We start from the raw sequence: 17,292 nt of genomic DNA on the forward strand, positions 1-17,292 counted from the left end.
ATTCCAGGTTGTGAGTTTTCTGTAGGCTGTATTTCACTGTCATGACTGAGAGCTATTGATTTAGTTGACTTCCATTAATTTGTCTGATCTTAGAAAGCTAACTAAGTTAATGGCTATGGTGTTTGCCCTTGTGGCCCCTGCTTGTCTTTCCCTCACAAAGACTCATGTTGTGTTTTCCTCTCGCTGCCACCAGTGGATTACCTTAATCCACAATATAAATGATGTTTGTCAGAACACTTGTCCTGTGAACAGAAACAGAACTTATTTATTGGAGTGAATTAGACTGAATACAGTAATAACAGAAGTTCTTCAGATACACGTTATACATAAGCAATTCATCAACCAGAGCACAGAGTGCTGTCCTCTGAAGATGCCGGCCACAGAGACTGGCGAAATATTAGGAAGAACAACCTTCAGAACACGGCCAAAGAGCCCGAAAAACCCACAACAACCAATTTATCAACAGTTCTCTCAATACATATTTCTTTTCTCTTGCTATATCATTACCACCTTCTCTACCTATTATCTTTACCAGCCTTATTACTCAGTATCTGTTCCCTCTCTCTCTGGCTAACTAGCCCTGTCTCCGACTCCTCCCACCAAGCCTCATGTAGCCGCTGACTCCACCTCTCCAGTCCTCTCATAGGTTCATGCAAATCAGCTCATGAATATAAATTGCATGAGTGACGTGGGCGATCGCCACAATGGCTATTGCTGCATATTGTAGCAGCGAATGCCGTTAAGCCAGTTCTGTGATGTATGAAGTACTTGGTTGTCAATCCAAAACTAATTATTAGGTGACTGCCAGTTAATGATTCTCTGCAATATTTAAGCATATGTCTGCCCCCGATGATGTAATGCCAGTATACCTGACTGTTTCTTTCCCAATCACATGGTGATTTCTAATATTGTGCTTGCCTTTATTGTTACTTCACTATGCAGAGTTGCCATTGTCATTTTGATTTCCTTTCTTCTCAAGACTTACTTTGCTAGTTTAGTTTCTGTCAGTGTATATAAAAACGTAACATTTCTCCTTTTTAAAAATATTACTCTTGTGCATGTCACTTTATATGTAAATTTAATCTTTTCTTGACTTTTCATCTTTTCAACTTTCTTTGGAAAGTTCCTTGTTTGAATTCTCCATAGTTTCACCATTTTTAATAATTTGGTATTTTCTGGAGCCTGACTTCACTGTTGCTTGGGTCTAGATCACTTAAGAATAAAGTTAAGTAAATATCCATTGTAGTCTGGTACTTGTGGGGCTTGCTGCTTGGTTTATTTCAGAGCTACAATCATAATTTTATTTCTGGTGTGCTGTATTCTGTTTGAATGCTTTCTGCTGGAGCTAGTCTAATCCTGAGGATGCATATAGTTCAAGAACCATCAAGCCACAGGAGTTAAAAGGTGAAAAGTTCCAAGAATAGAGAATGCATTAAAAACAAAATAGACCAAGATAGAACATATCAGTGTGGTGCGCAGACAAGTCTTGTTTGTTGTTCAAGTATACAGCTGTCTTAATTAGTGAATTAGGAATGAGTGTTTGTGATCCTTAATTTAACTCATTAGAGGGACATTTTCAGTCTCCTAGAACGCTACTTAGGTAGTGCTTTCTCCCCTCTGCAGGTGGTTGTTCTCACCAACTGTCCCTTGGAGGAACAGCTGCGCATTGGTGATTTCTGCCATAGTCAAGACATCAAGCTGGTAGTGGCAGATACCAAGGGACTGTTTGGGTAAGAGGAATCCCTCATCTGTTCCTTATTTGTGATGCATCAACCAGTGGCCCTTACCTATGCCTGATTTCTCCACCATGAGTTGTGTTAGAAATGCCATGCTCTGTCTGATAAAGTGTACCAGTCTTAGCAGACTCTTAATTTTTTTTTCCTGGGCAAATTCTCACAGCTGGGAAATCACATGTATTTTTGGTTGTTGTAGGTTTTCAGGCTGTTTGGCTGTATTCTGGAGGTTTTTCTTTCTAACGTTTTGCCAGTCTCTGGTCGGCAGAGACTGGCGAATCGTTAGGAAGAAAAACCTCCAGAACACGGTCAAACAGCCCGAAAAACCTACAACAACCATCAGATCCTGGCCGTGAAAGCCTTCGAGAATACACATGTATTTTTCTTTGAAGGCATCTAGTACATATCTCCTACCCAACTCTGAACAAGTTGTGGATTATAAAAAGTGCTGCACTACAGGCCCCTCACCTTCTTTCTTCTCCCTTACAGTCAGTTGTTCTGTGACTTTGGTAATGACATGGTTGTAACAGACACCAATGGAGAGCAACCACTCAGTGCCATGGTCTCCATGATTACAAAGGTAATGTTCTTCTGCATTTTTACAAGCAAGACTTGTGTCTCCTTTAATGAGTTACACACTGATGTCTACAATGTTTATTGCTGAGACTTTCCTCTCCTTGTATAGGGGTCCCCTGGAGAGGTAACCTGTCTAGATGAGGCTCGGCATGGTTTCGAGAGTGGAGACTATGTTTCCTTCACTGAAGTTGAGGGTATGACAGAGCTCAACAGCTGTGAACCTATGGAAATCAAAGTACTTGGTGAGACTGCAGTGTACCTCAACTAAATAGTATAGAATACTGCTTATTTCTCAGTATGATTTCTCTCTTGTGGCTGCACTTCTGGTAAGTGTACATGTCCATTTTTGTTATTTTTCAGGTCCCTACACGTTCAGCATTGGTGACACCTCCAACTTCTCAGACTACGTACGTGGTGGCATTGTCACCCAGGTCAAGATGCCAAAGAAAATTAGCTTTGTAAGTGTTGTTCTTAGCAGACTCTTAACTTTTTTTCCTGGGCAAAATTCTCATAGCTGGGAAATCACATGTATCTTTCTTTGAAGGCATCTAGCTCCAAGCCAGGATATCAGTAACTGTCACGTCCCCTTTCAGCCACACACAAGGGGAGACGTGAAGGGATCTTTATACATATTTTATCTCATTGACTTGATTCTCCTGAGTCATATAATAGTGCCTTATCATAATCAGATACATATTATCACAATGAATGGACCAGTTCTAAATTCCATAGTCTGTATAAACTGAAGCAGGGGTATCCATGGTCAGAAATGGTGCTCACCTGCTTTTTAAGAGTTGCAGAAATTGTGGGAGGCATGTAATCCAGTCTTTCTCCTTTTCCAGAAATCTCTGCGTTCATCTCTGCCTGAACCAGAGTTCATCATCACCGACTTTGGCAAGTTTGACCGACCAGCGCAGCTGCACTTAGGATTCCAGAGCTTGCATGAATTCCACAAGAAGCATGGACGGTTTCCCAAGCCTCGCAATCAGGTAGATTGTTCAGAGTTAGCCTTTATTCTCTGGTGGGTTTTGCATTTTGAGGCTTTCTGTAACCGTAACTAGGAAAAAAAACACTCAGATTTTGTAATAAGCAGTTTTTCTAAGAAAAATGGGGATAATTTTTCTGTAACAAAGCTGTTCTTGAGTGAAGCTGAATTATATTGTTTTATTTTGACTATGAGGACCAAATTAGAGCTTATATTGGGTGTCACTTAGGAATTAATAGAGAATTTTAAAAATGCATATTTATTTATTTTATTTATTTATTTTATTTCTATCCCGCCTATCTGGTCATACTAGATAGGCATATAGAAGCTCTGTGTATGTTTTGGGGAAGATGAATGTATTTTCTCGAAGGCCTGACTCATTTTTATTGGAGGGTCATCTGTGCATGCCAGATACAACAAGGGTTCCAGTACTGGCATAGATCTATAAGGATTCCACTCAGTTCTCCCTAATGTCTAACCCAGATGGTTGTGGGTGGGTGTTTGAAGTCAATTTAAAAGTACCTGCAGGAGACTTCAATAATTGCATTGGGAAACACTAGTACTCAGCCTCCTGATCTTTGTTTTAAAAGGATGCAGGGAAGCATTTCATGCTTTTATGGCTGTAAAGAAGTGTGTGAGTAATGTCTGTTGAAATCTCCAGTGCTGATTGATTTAAGTGCATGGGATAGCATTTCCTTGTAGTCCATTGTCCCACTTCATGAGGAGCAAAACCAGAATTATGTAATGTAGTAAAAGACAATCACAGAGAATAAGAATGCTATCAAATTTATTCAGTTTTCACAGTTTTTCTAGATTTAGATCCTGGATTGACTAGATGCAGATTCAGACATAAGCACAAACATTGCCTTTTTGTCTCTGCTTGCCATTTACCTCTTTTCAGCAAATAAATGTCAAATGCACAAAAACAGTATTAATTCTGAAATATTAAGGCTAAATCAGATGCAATGTTAAGTACAGTTTTGCTTCTTAACTTGTTAACAACCACTTCTTTTGTGAAGCCAGGGTTGTAATTCCTACATGAATAGTAGCAGAAAGGCAGACTCAGTCCCTTTCTTACTCTGCTGTACTTCTAATGAAAAATTGCCCCTCCAGAGCTGCTCTTAGATGGGAGTTGGTATTGTTCCCGCCTCCGCCCCCCTGGCTGATGTAAATACCAGCTTTTGGAGGAGCAGCTTTCTTCTGGATGTACAGCACTGTAGGAATAAGTTAAATTCTTCTTCCTTGCCTATTGAAACCTTCATATGTTATATTCTTTCCCTCATATGTTCCATCTCTCTTATGAGGCTCTTTCTTAGCCTTTGTCTGACTTTTTCCCTTCCTCATCAGGCAGATGCTAGTGAGGTGTTGGCTTTCACTAAGAATCTGAATGAACAAGCAGTGCCCTCACTCAAGCAAGAGCAGTTGAATGAGGACATAATCAAGGAACTGGCCTTCCAAGCCACTGGAGATCTAGCACCTGTCAATGCCTTTATTGGGGGACTGGCTGCACAAGAAGTCATGAAGGTGAGGACAGAGTAAAATCCAGAAATTCACAATAGAGTATTTGGAGTGCTGACTGGCCTGCCTGAGGTTCCTGTGCCCTGTAGCCAAGCCCTCCTACAGTTTGGGTGTGGGTCTTTGATATAGATTCCTCCCCTCTTCCAACCCAAGCAGATGGGGTGGTTGGATGTAACTATGAAAGTAGTGAATCCTTGGGCTCTGTGATAGAGACTGGGCTAGGAATGGGCTTAACATTCAGAATCGGCCATCCCACGTCTTTAAACAAAACAATGGCCTTTGCGTAAATAAAGCTGAGCATTCAGGCACTAAAGCAAATAAAGTCTCTTTCCTTGTTTCCTTCCATTAGGCGTGTTCCGGTAAATTCATGCCTGTCACTCAGTGGCTGTACTTTGATGCCCTGGAGTGTCTGCCTGAGGACAACAAAGAGGCCCTCACCGAGGAGAATTGCAGCCCCGTAAGTAATCGGTGTAGGGTCTGAGATTCATGCTATGAACAGCAGAGGAAAGTGCTGCTCAGGACTGATGGGGAGAAGTGTTTGTAGAGCAGGAAGGCCTTCAGTTAACATTAAGAAGCAAAGATAAGTAGGCCAAGATGTTTTAACCCCAGAAGAGCAGGGGACAGCTTGAGAAACAGTGGGTTTTATTACAGATGCATATATATTCATACACACTCAAATACATTGCAACTCTAATGCTGTGAAGTATTTCCATTTACTGTTCTGTCCATTGAGATGTGTTTTGTTGCCATGTTACAGGTGTGGAGAAGAATATTTGATTGATTTAATAATAGGCTGTATTACTCAGTATATGATGGACATAAGATTTAAGCTCTGGGTCACTGTCCCAGTGGGAAGGCCATTGTTGAGACTGAAAGAGCTTTAGGACAGCAGGAAGTTATAAATAGTATTTTATGTACAGAGGAACTTGGGTGAGTTATAGACAAAGGCATCCAAAAGTAGATAGAACACAGCATCGAAACATATACAACAACTTAAAATAAATAAATATACTGTAACATTGACTGCTGTTTTGAGGGATTACATCAGACCTGGAAGGATGAAGAAATTTAGTCTTTAAGAAGAAGAGATAGTAAAAGTGTCATGTCTTTTCCCTCTTGACAGAAGAGCTGCCGCTATGATGGACAGATTGCTGTGTTTGGAAGTGACCTGCAAACTAAGCTGGGGCAGCAAAAATACTTTGTGGTAAGTCCTAACACCAGTTTTCTTTTTCACGATGTTTGCATTTAAACATCCTAGTAATCCTTTTTTGTTGTTATTGTTGTTCTTAGGTTGGTGCTGGTGCCATTGGCTGTGAACTGCTCAAGAACTTTGCTATGATTGGACTAGGGTGTGGGCAAGGTGGAGAGGTGATTGTGACCGATATGGACACAATTGAAAAGTCCAATCTCAACCGACAGTTCCTTTTCCGGCCATGGGATGTTACGGTCAGTTCCATTTAGTGCGATTACTTTTTCTGCTAATTGGTCATATGTCGGCATGGAAGCATGAAGCCTTTTATAGCAACTTCTTGCTTATTTCCCTCTTGCTGAAAGTTTTGCTGGAAGTTGTTTTGGTTTGGCTTGATTTTTGGGAGACCTAAGGATAAACCGAATAGAGAACAAAACAGTAATGGGGATGAGGCTAGGAGCCATTGTTTTGTGTTCTCCTTACTTACGTTGGGGGTGATGTCTCTTCTTGTCTACCCAGAAAATGAAATCTGATACAGCGGCAGCTGCTGTGAAGGAAATGAACCCAAACATTCACATCACAAGCCACCAAGATCGTGTGGGCCCAGACACTGAGCGTATTTATGATGATGACTTCTTTGAGAGCCTTGATGGAGTGGCAAATGCACTGGACAATGTGGATGCCAGTGAGTATCTCTGACAGTGGTTGTTTTGCCTACTGGAACACTAGACACACGTTTGGGGGTCAGGAAGAGGGGAAGCTGCAAAGCAAACCCATGCAACCTGACTTCTATGCCAAAGTGGTTCCCCTGTGACACAGTGGAGAGGAATGTGGTAAAATCTGGGGGCGGGGGTAGAAATGGCTAGTGAAAGAGTGCAGGAGTGCCAAGGCAAGGAAAAGTCACTTCTTCTTTAAACCAAACATGTTCATTGGGAGGCCCCATTACATGTACAGTGGTGCCTCGCTTAACGAGCGCACCGCATAACGATGAAATTGCATAGCAATCCGTTTTTTCGGATCGCTAATGCGATCGCTTAACGTTTTTTGAATAGGGCTAAATTCGCTTTGCAAAGACGGTAAGCGTTTCGCTTACCGATCTTCGCAAAACGAAGCCCGGCGATCAGCTGTTCCGTGGCCAAAATGGCCGCTGGAAGCCCGGAAATGGCCCAAAATGGCCACGCGCAGCGTTTTCGCGCCCTCGTTAAGCAAGGCGAGGGCGCGAAAATGGCTGCCGGCCATTACGAAGCTTCGTTGAACGGTGAGTATTTGGCCCATTTGGAACGCATTAAACGATGTTTAATGCGTTCCAATGGGTTTTTTTGATCCGTTCAACGATGCTTCAGCATAGCGAAGGTTAATCCGGAACGGATTAACCTCGCTATGCGAGGCACCACTGTAGTTTGACTTTAAAGAGGCATAGATTGTGCAACTACAGTAGTTCATATATCCACATCCTAGGTGTTCCCAAAATAAATATGCTCCAGTCAGAGGTGACTGTTGAGAATGCCATGGCTTCACACACCTACAACATCATTGGTCTCAGTTTTGGCAAAACGAGTTCCACTTCTCCTCAGATTGCTTTCAGTGTCTACTGTTCTGGTCAACAGCGTTTCACCGTTCTTTTGTGTAATTCCTCTTTATGTATCCTTTACACTAGGGATGTACATGGACCGCCGCTGTGTCTATTACCGTAAGCCCCTGCTGGAGTCAGGGACATTGGGGACCAAAGGGAACATCCAGGTGGTGATCCCCTTCCTTACAGAGTCCTATAGCTCCAGCCAGGACCCACCAGAAAAATCCATCCCTATCTGCACCCTCAAGAACTTTCCCAATGCTATTGAACACACTCTGCAGGTCAGTTTGGCACTGGGCTGCATTTTTAGTTTGAAGGCAGTAGCTGGGATGTGGTAAAGGCAAGAGATGATGGCTCGTCTTGGTTTCTTGGTGAAATGGCCTTGCTGCTAAAATGAGGAGAGCTTCCTTTTTGATACGTTAATTGAAACATACATGGAATGTACATCTGATTGCTGCTCCCTCTCCTCCTAAGTGGCAGAGTAGATCTCTCTGCCATTTCAGTGCAGTTGTTGGTATTTGTCAGTTCAGGTATCAGTTGCTAAGATTTTTTTACTGTGTCTAATACTGTAGTGCTCTGTTGTTTGATACCACTCCACCTGTGTCTGTTGTCCAAATGCCATTCTACTGTGTACTGTAAAAACTGTTCTGTTTATTTATTTATTTATTTGTTTGTTTGTTTGTTTATTTGTTTATTTTATTTATATCCCGCCTATCTAATCATTTAAGACCACTCTAGGTGTTGTCCTGTCTGCCTCATAGATGCAATGCTATTATTGTTGTTGCTGTTTTTTTTGTTTTGCCAGTGGGCCCGAGATGAATTTGAAGGCCTTTTCAAGCAGCCTGCAGAAAATGTCAACCAGTATATCACGTGAGTAAAATGTCACAGTGAGGATCTGCAACCAGGCAGGGCTAACTAAAGTCCCATTTCAGTGGAGTTTGGAGGTTGAAGCCTAGCTCTGCATTAGTAGAAGATGCAGCAGAGTTGATCTGACCAGTAATGTCCAGTCTAGGTTGATAGCCGCTAGTAAGCCTCAGACAGGTTCAGAAAGGTGACCAGGTACCTGGGGCATGGCTTCGCATTTTCTGATTGTTTCTAAATCACCCAGAAGCTCTGAGACAGAAGAAAATTGCTGAGATAGCTCTTGTTTTCCTTTAGAGATTCCAAGTTCATGGAACGGACTCAGAAGCTGCCAGGCACTCAACCTTTGGAAGTGCTGGAAGCTGTCTACAAGAGCTTAGTGACGGATCGGCCTAAATCATGGGCTGACTGTGTGGCCTGGGCATGCAACCACTGGCACACCCAGTACAGCAACAACATTCGTCAGCTGCTGCACAATTTCCCCCCAAACCAGGTATATTGCTGAAAATTGTAATGTCATAGCCACAGTACCTTCTTCCAGTAACAAAGCAGTAAATTTGCTGCTGTCCTTTTTAAAGCACTCCCTCTGTTTCTCTTTCAGAAAACTAATTCAGGAACCCTATTCTGGTCAGGTCCAAAGCGATGCCCTCACCCGCTCACCTTTGATGTCAACAATGTAAGTACCAGGATGGGCAGATGAATGTTGAAAGGTTGGAGTACTAGCATTGCTAATTAGTATTTGTGGGAAAACATGGTTCTTGCTCTGTTTGCTGGTGTTCAGAAGCTAATTAATAGTGTCAGCTGCATTCAGTTCTACTATCTATATGTCTTTTCAAAAAGTTTGGACAGCTGGAGAAGATTGACTGGAAGGGAAGCAGTTGTGGCTTAGTTAACCAGCAGGACCTTTGGATGTTGAGTTTTGAAAAAGGATTGTGAATGGAAAGGTTGGGCACTGAGGATAAAGCCCTTAGTTGGGCAAACTCCTCTACAAAGCGTTTTTTCTTAAAACAGTAAATGGATTAATAGTGGGATTTAGCTGTGTGTCTCTGACAAAGAGTGATGGCTGTTTGAATAGGTGGGTATAGGTGGGTAAGAGAATCAAGACGAGATTTATGAATGACTTCTGTTTCTCTGGGTAACAGATATGAAAGTGAAGTTAGTATAGCCAGAATCAGTGCCTTCAGGAGCCTTCCAAGTTTGGATTTCTTTCATGTATTTGTAGAAGTAAACTGACCCTCCAGAAATTGTTGGACTGAAACTTCCAGCATTCTTCATTATTGACTGTGCTGACTAAAATTTAATTAGAATTGCAGCTCTAGACCAAAATAAAATAAGGAGAAGGCTATACAGAAGAGATGTAAGGATGGTAGATCCATTTAAATCAGAATCCTGTGATAAAGAACCTGCCATTTTAGAAAGTAAGGTGAAAGTGGTTCTCAATGCACTTGGAAGAAATAAATCACCAGGAATACATGGAATTCTAATAGAAATGTTTCAAGTTACATAGACAGAATCTATCAAAATCTCAACAAGAATATGCTAACAAGTATAGAAAACACAACAATGACTCACAGACTAGAAATGTTCAATATTCATTCCAGTCCCTAAGAAAGGAGGAACATTGCACTCAATTTCCCATACAAGCAAAATAATGCTTGGGATGTTGCAACAAAGACTTTTTCCATATATCATGCATGAAATACCCAATGTTCAAGCTAGATTCCAAAATGCTCAGTGGTTTAGGTATCTGGTTGCGGAGCCAGAGGTTGGAAGTTCGATTCCCCTCTTTGTCAAGGGCTGGACCTGATGACCCGTAGGGCCTCTTCCAACAATGCAGTTCTAAGTTTATAAAAAAAGAAAGAAGTGCTAGAGATGATGTTGCAAATGTACATGGACTACTGGAGCATATCAAAGAATTTTAGAAGTGTATCAGTCTCTGCTTTATAGACTACAGCAAAGTCTTTGATAGTGTGGAGCATGAAAGAGGGGTACTTTAGCACTTGATTGTCCTGATGTGTAATCTATATTGTAAACAAGAAGCTGCTGTTAGTACACAAGAAGGAGAAACAAAATGGTTTCCCACAGACAGAGGTGTCAAAGGAGAGTGTGTTTGTTCTCTGTATCTGATCAATCTACATGCAGAATATATTGTAAAAAAACTAGATTAAATTCAGATGAATGAAGAAAAATATATCAGTAAGCTCAGATAAGCAGATAATATCATTTTACGGGTAGAAAGTAGCAAGGATTTGAAATGATTCCTTATGAAGGTTAAAGAAAAAGTGCAAAAGTAGAACTGCAGTTGAATAGGTACTCCATTGAGATTATTTGAACTGCAAATCCCACAATGTTTCATTCATGAGAATTTCACCTGACACACCTGTCTAAATCCATCCTGGCTTCCTGTTAGAAAAGGAAACTGCCCTGGTGCTATCCTGGGCCATGAAGCCTGCCCCACAGGATGTTGTTGCTTTTTTCCCATATGAGCCGTGTGTAGGTGTGGGTCTGTCAGGTGGAACTTTCAGAATGGAGAATTACAGGATTTGTAGTCCTTAAAAAAACCTATTGGCACACCCCTACAGTTCAGTGTTAAATAAACAAAAATATTTAATGTAGAACAACAAATATTTAATGTAGAACAACATCTGGTGAAACCGAAATTGTTAGTGACTTTGGGTACTCAGCTTGTATTATCAGCAGTACAAATGAAGACAGCAGCCAAGAAATCAGAAGACTGAGGCTGAAAAGGGCAACTTTGAAGAAAGTACAAATGATTGTCTAATGGAAATATGTGTCACTACAAACCAAGACAAAAGTCATCCACATTGTTGTATTCCCGATTACCGCTGTAAAAGCTTGACAGTGAAGAAAGCTGACAAGGAAAAAAGATTAGCTTGAAATATGGTGCTCAAGGAGAGCTTTATGTGTAGCATGGACTGCCAGAAGGCCAAACAAGTGGGTCCTAGATCAAGTCAAGCTTGAACCCTCTTTCGAAGCAAAAAAATGATCAAATCCAGGCTGTTGTATTTTCATCACATGAGAAGACAAGACTGGAAAAGGCAGTAATGCTGGGAAAACCTGACTGTAGCAGGAAGAGAGGAAGACCAGATATAAGATGGATTGACTCAATAAAGGAAGCCGTAGCCTTGAGTTTGCAAGACCTGAGCAGGGCTATTGTGGAAAGGACATTTTGGAGATCATAGGGTCGCTGTAAGTGGGAACGGACTTTGCAAAACAACTGGAGGGCTGAGCTTTGCGTAACATTTCCAGGTTTATAAAGAGAAGATTCAGAATTGTGATGAAAGCATGTCTATATGTGCATGGGGGCATCATGTACAATATCTGTGTTCATCAAGGAAGTATTGCTCTCCTAATTGCTGATGTTTACTTCCACAGCCCTTGCACATGGACTATGTGGTGGCAGCAGCAAACTTGTTTGCACAGACATATGGCATTGCAGGCACTCGAGACAGGGCAACCATAGCAGAGCTCCTTCGTCAAGTGCAGGTTCCAGAGTTCACTCCGAAGTCCGGTGTTCGCATCCACATCTCTGACCAGGAGTTGCAGAATGCCAATGCCTCAGTTGGTAATACCTGCTAGAATTGGGAATCAGGGCTGGGGCTGCAGAGGAGAGATCTCTGTCATAGGGAACTTGAGGTACATGGTAGAATAGGGTAAGGATAGAACCTTAGCCCCCCCCCTCAGTCCCCAAAGAATTAGAGAAGCCATGCCTCAACACCTTTTCGTATAGAATTTTTTCCACATTGTTCATTTGGATTCTAAATTTGATTCTTAATCTCAAAAGGATATTTGTATATTTTCCCAAAATACTGTTAGTATATCTTAGGATTTGAAGCTATTCTATCAACCTTGCAAACACTGGTACAGTAGTACATTAGCTACTAAACATGTTCTACTGGGGGCCCAGTATGCCTTAAAATCTCACTGCCTTTGGATTTGCAGTGGGTAGCCCAAACTGCAGAGAGGAGAGTGGCTTGGGATCATAGTTAACTTTTCCAGGACTCATTTGTTTGTTTCCACAGATGATAGCCGGCTGGAGGAGCTCAAATCCTTACTCCCAGGACCCCAGCAGCTTCAAGATTTCAGGATGTTTCCTGTTGATTTTGAAAAGGTAAGTTTCCTCTTCTTTTTTAAGGGATAAGCCTTGGGTCTACCCTCATTATAGCACTGCCAAGTGAAACTGACCCCAAACTGCACCTGAATGTTCTTGGAAGGGGCCTTTGTTCTGTAATCTGAAGCTGTAGAATTTTCTGTGCCTCTCCCAAAGCAAGAGGAATCTTGGGAAGAATATTCTACTGTGGGAATACTGCTAGATGTAACTATCATTTTGCTTGCATTAAATTTAAGGATGATGACACGAATTTCCACATGGATTTCATTGTGGCTGCATCCAATTTGCGAGCAGAGAACTATGATATTCCTCCTGCTGATCGGCACAAGGTAGGCATGTCCTCTAGTGGCTGGGACTGTTTTGTGGGATGAGGGGAACATGGGAATGCTTCATGCAAGCAGACTTACACTTTTTTTCCCCTGTCAGAGCAAGCTGATTGCAGGGAAAATCATACCAGCTATTGCCACAACGACAGGAGCTGTAGTAGGTTTGGTGTGTCTGGAGCTGTACAAAGTAGTACAAGGTCACAAGCGGCTGGAGTCCTACAAGAATGGTTTCCTCAATTTGGCATTGCCCTTTTTTGGCTTCTCTGAGCCAATTTCTTGCCCCAAGAACAAAGTAAGTGTGGTGACACCCTGGTCTTTGCATCCTTTCTTGCTCTTACCTGCCAGAAAGCAGGGGTAGACTTACAGTATCTGTACTGCATTCTGTGTCTCCTCCTTTGAGTGGAGTGACCAGCACTTGTCCATTGAACAAAAAATGAGAGAATTGCTAAACACTTGGGCACATTTCCCCTTTTTGGAGGTAGGAAGGGAGGAAAAGACAGATGTCTATCCATGCCTCTCATTACTAGGGCAGGGAATTCTCAAGAGACCTTGTCTCGTTCTCTAAAAACAGGAATATTTTTAGATATGTCTTCTGTGACCCCTTTCCATTTCCCCCACCCCCTTTGTGCATGTTCTGCCTGCTTCTGCTATTCCTGTTCATTGGAGAAGGGTGTTTCTGTTCCTTTCTCTTCTCTGTGACCCAGTGCTAGATGGGGCTGGAGCTTTGGAAACTATGTTGAGAGCTCTGTGCATGAGTGCATAGGCACACACATTTTAGAAATGAGATGTAGCCAATGCTGCCATTAGTTCTGCAGCTCCTTCTTGTACAAAATGAAGGGAGCCTGCCTGTATATGTTAACATCATTTATGTAATGTTTTTATTTTGGTTTCCTAGTATTATAACACTGAATGGACTCTATGGGACCGCTTTGAAGTGCAGGGTATCCAGGCTGATGGACAAGAGATGACTCTGCGAGAGTTTCTGGCCTACTTCAAGGTAAGAGCAGAGGAAGCCAAAGCTTTTGAGTGCCAGAGGCTTCTTAATACAGACAAAGCACCTTTTGAGTGATTTCCTTTCCTTTCCACAGAAAGAGCACAAGCTGGAGATAACCATGCTCTCCCAGGGAGTCTCTATGCTCTACTCATTCTTCATGCAGCCTGCAAAGCTGAAGGAGCGCCACGATCAACCGTATGTTTTCATTTGGGAGGATTTTGCAGTAGGGCAGGGGAACTTCAGCAAGCCCTGCTTGTCTCTGACCGCTCTTCTTTTCCCCTCCAGGATGACTGAGATTGTCACCAAAGTTTCAAAGAAGAAGATAGGTCGCCACGTGAAAGCCCTGGTCTTTGAGCTGTGCTGCAACGACGACAGTGGGGATGACACAGAGGTGCCCTACGTGCGCTACACCATCCGCTAGCAGCTCCCTTGCTAGCACCACCCACCTGCCTGCCACGGACTGTTAGTGTGGGGGAGGGCCTGCTTCCCTCCTCCACCTGTCACGGTTAAAGTGACTCAAAACATGAATAACTTTTTTGTACCCTTTTAGGATTTTTTTTCTTCCGGTTTTTGTGTCCATCAGGGCCTGGGAAACCCTCTGCTTCCGTGGCCCATCCCCGCCCCCCCCTTTAGACCCTGCGGTTATGTCATGTTATTGAGGCGCCTTAACCCACACTCCCTATCCTGTCCTTTCCTGTTAATGTTAGTCGTGTTGTGTTTTGGCTCCTGCACCAGCTCCCTTCCCCCTCCATCACTCCCTGCTGTGAAAGGAGACTGCTCCCTCTCTTATCCTATCCTGGGGGATGGAGTTGTAACATGAAGTGCTCCCTTGTCTCTTCTGAGCACCTGGAGGCTTTACCTTGGCTGGCTGAGGGAGGGAGGGAGGATGTGAATGGGTGAAGAGCATAGGTCAGAACTGGTAAGAGAAGTAAATGAGTCAATAAACGTTTGCAAAAGCCAGTAGTCTTCTATTGTTCAAACAAGGACCCAGAGGAAGAGGGCAGTCCTGTACAAGCAGTGTAGAACCTTGATCTTTCTTCAGAGGTCTGGCGTTCTTCAGTTGCTTCTAAAGGCAGCAGTGAGTGCTCCCCACCCTTTTTATTTGTTTGTGTCTGTCCTTAGAAGGAAGACTGATAAGTGCTGATCCGTGTTGATGCAGGTGCATAGTCCAGAAAAAAAAGGGCCTTGCCTCCTTTGTGTGCAGCACTATCTCTAGATTGGGTTTTTAGCCTTCTCGTTGTTCGTTGCCACTGGTTCTTTAACTTCACAGATATCTTAGTAAACAAAAACAGAGTTTTCATTAACAGTCCACCATAAGATAGCACTCCAGAAATGTGGCTCACAATGAAGATTTAATTATTTAAAAGTTATAACAAGCAAAATATGAGTTGTTCTTAATCATGCTGTGGGATATAGTGTGTAGGGCACATTAAACTAATACAGTATGCAAACTTCTATGGGCTTTATAGCATCTTTTAGTTTGAAGTTTGCTGAATTTTCAGTTTATACTTTTGGGGTGGGGCTTAAACAAAAACATGTGGTATCAGCTCTTTTGAAGCCAGGATTTTCACTTCACTTCTCCTTTCCTCTGAATATACAGAAATACAGTTCTGTCTAAACCAATATAAAAGTTGATTGGCTAATATGGTCCTTTCTTTACAACCAGTGTTTCTTGAAATAGCTTGAGCAGCTTGTAAAAATAAGGGTATATAACAAGCCATCAATTATTTTTGTTAAGACTTGCTGCTCTTGTTACTAGCAGGATTCTGTTTCAAGTATGAAAGCTGTAGTTTCCTGGATTCCAGACTGAACTGAAAGTTCCAGATGAGATGCCATGCATAAACCACCCCACCCCTTGTCAACAAAGAGCTGCAGTAGAAATGGTGTGTGTGCCAAGTTTGGAAGTCTTGAAAAACATCAAATTGGCTGAGCATTTGGCAGGAAAAATATACTTCCTGCTCTAGGTGTCGTGTTGGGGAAATGAGACAGAGGACAGGAGAGACCCACTACTGAAAACAAAACTTCACAAGTTTGTAACAGGTCAAGAAAATGTTGGAATCATCTGTTGAGACACTTAAAGAAGGAAAATTATCTGGTACTTAAATAAAGGGTTAAAGATCTGCAGCATGAATTTAGAAACAATGGCACCAATCCCATTTAACATGATAGTCGCTAAGTGCAAACTGTGGAGGCTTCCCAGGAACAAGAGGACACCATTTGTCTTTGACAATTTACCTCAAGGATGATGAGTTTGTAGTCATCAAGATGTCGGATTGCAACTCCTTTTACACAAGAAACTGTTTTGAATTGCCACCCCAATATACTTCGGGGGGGGGGGGACTGAGGAAGACGGGTCTTCCATGAAGATCTCAAAGCCTAGGTAGGCTGGCTTTGTGGAAAGTAGCCTGAAACCCAATAACTTAATTGTCCATTAGATATGGGGGTATTCATATACAAATACAAGTATCCCCACAGGTGGTGTTAGGAAGGGTCCAGCCCGTGGGGTCAGACGGTCCACTCACTGATCCAATGCGGACAGCGCAATTCTACCAGTGGCTCTGCAGCGTGCGATCCACTCACCACTCGACCTTGCAGCAAGGGTTGGCTTGCCAGGAGTGGCGAATGGATCATACACTGCGGCGCAATCGGTAGAATCGTGTTGGGTTGGTGAGCGGACCGTCTGGCCCCATGGGGCTGAACCCTCATTAATGGCACCTGTGTGGAGGTATTTGTATATGAATACCCCCATCTCTATTCATGATCAATAATTTGCATTGTGCCTGGAAGGAGACCTGCAGCCAGCAAGGCTGTTCTGTTAGTGTGCTACTTTCAAAGTTGAGTAAGTTTTGTTCTGATTATGCAAAAGTCCTGTAGATAATAGTTGTTAATATTTTGGTTGAAACATGACAGCTTCATAATGAAATGGTGGGTACATTACGTAGATATGGGATATTTCCAAAAGCTGGTAACACTAGTTAATACTGCAGCAGGTACATGATTGAGAATCAGTACTGTTTCCTGGTTGGAACAGTATATGATGAGAACCCATCTGGGAGGATTATGACAGAGGACAAGGAGATAGCAAGTAATGCCTTTGAGAGATAAATGGAACTGTGCTTCTCAACCACTGCAGACATTCCTTAGGTTCTTGATACTATCCCCACCACTACTAAAGGCACCTTCTACTGAATAAGTGGAACGGTTCATTAGTAAGACAGTAGGAGATAGTAATTCTATTTGAGGAACTTATAGCCTACAAATGTGCTGTAGCTCCTTGAACTTCTAACACAAATTCAGGGCTCTTAGCATAAGGATATCAAGAGGCAGACTTAACACCATGGTAGCAACAGTATTGATATACTGAAAGTTTTAGCTACCTGCCACAGTCCTAAACTGTTATGGCTG

The 17,292-nt window shown here is 42.4% G+C and overlaps 1 protein-coding gene across 4 annotated transcripts in view; it reads left to right on the forward strand.

Moving 5' to 3' along the window:
* UBA1 (ubiquitin like modifier activating enzyme 1) overlaps positions 1–15,342 on the forward strand; it is a 50,318-nt gene extending 34,976 nt beyond the window's left edge. For all 4 annotated transcript variants that reach the window (XM_020797596.3, XM_072991308.2, XM_020797597.3 and 1 more), the window contains exons 6-26: positions 1,624–1,730; positions 2,223–2,313; positions 2,419–2,551; positions 2,670–2,767; positions 3,152–3,298; positions 4,642–4,818; positions 5,162–5,269; positions 5,936–6,016; positions 6,103–6,258; positions 6,521–6,686; positions 7,659–7,855; positions 8,380–8,444; positions 8,733–8,928; positions 9,037–9,111; positions 11,832–12,021; positions 12,479–12,567; positions 12,804–12,896; positions 12,994–13,185; positions 13,789–13,890; positions 13,982–14,082; positions 14,173–15,342. In XM_020797596.3, coding sequence (XP_020653255.1) covers positions 1,624–1,730; positions 2,223–2,313; positions 2,419–2,551; positions 2,670–2,767; positions 3,152–3,298; positions 4,642–4,818; positions 5,162–5,269; positions 5,936–6,016; positions 6,103–6,258; positions 6,521–6,686; positions 7,659–7,855; positions 8,380–8,444; positions 8,733–8,928; positions 9,037–9,111; positions 11,832–12,021; positions 12,479–12,567; positions 12,804–12,896; positions 12,994–13,185; positions 13,789–13,890; positions 13,982–14,082; positions 14,173–14,308 — 2,700 coding nt within the window. In that variant the 3' untranslated portion in view covers positions 14,309–15,342. The remainder of the gene's footprint in view (positions 1–1,623; positions 1,731–2,222; positions 2,314–2,418; positions 2,552–2,669; positions 2,768–3,151; positions 3,299–4,641; positions 4,819–5,161; positions 5,270–5,935; positions 6,017–6,102; positions 6,259–6,520; positions 6,687–7,658; positions 7,856–8,379; positions 8,445–8,732; positions 8,929–9,036; positions 9,112–11,831; positions 12,022–12,478; positions 12,568–12,803; positions 12,897–12,993; positions 13,186–13,788; positions 13,891–13,981; positions 14,083–14,172) is intronic.
* Positions 15,343–17,292: the final 1,950 nt, after the last annotated feature.

This window comes from Pogona vitticeps, chromosome 2 (genome assembly GCF_051106095.1).
Source record: "Pogona vitticeps strain Pit_001003342236 chromosome 2, PviZW2.1, whole genome shotgun sequence".
Classification (NCBI taxonomy): Eukaryota; Metazoa; Chordata; class Lepidosauria; order Squamata; family Agamidae; genus Pogona; species Pogona vitticeps.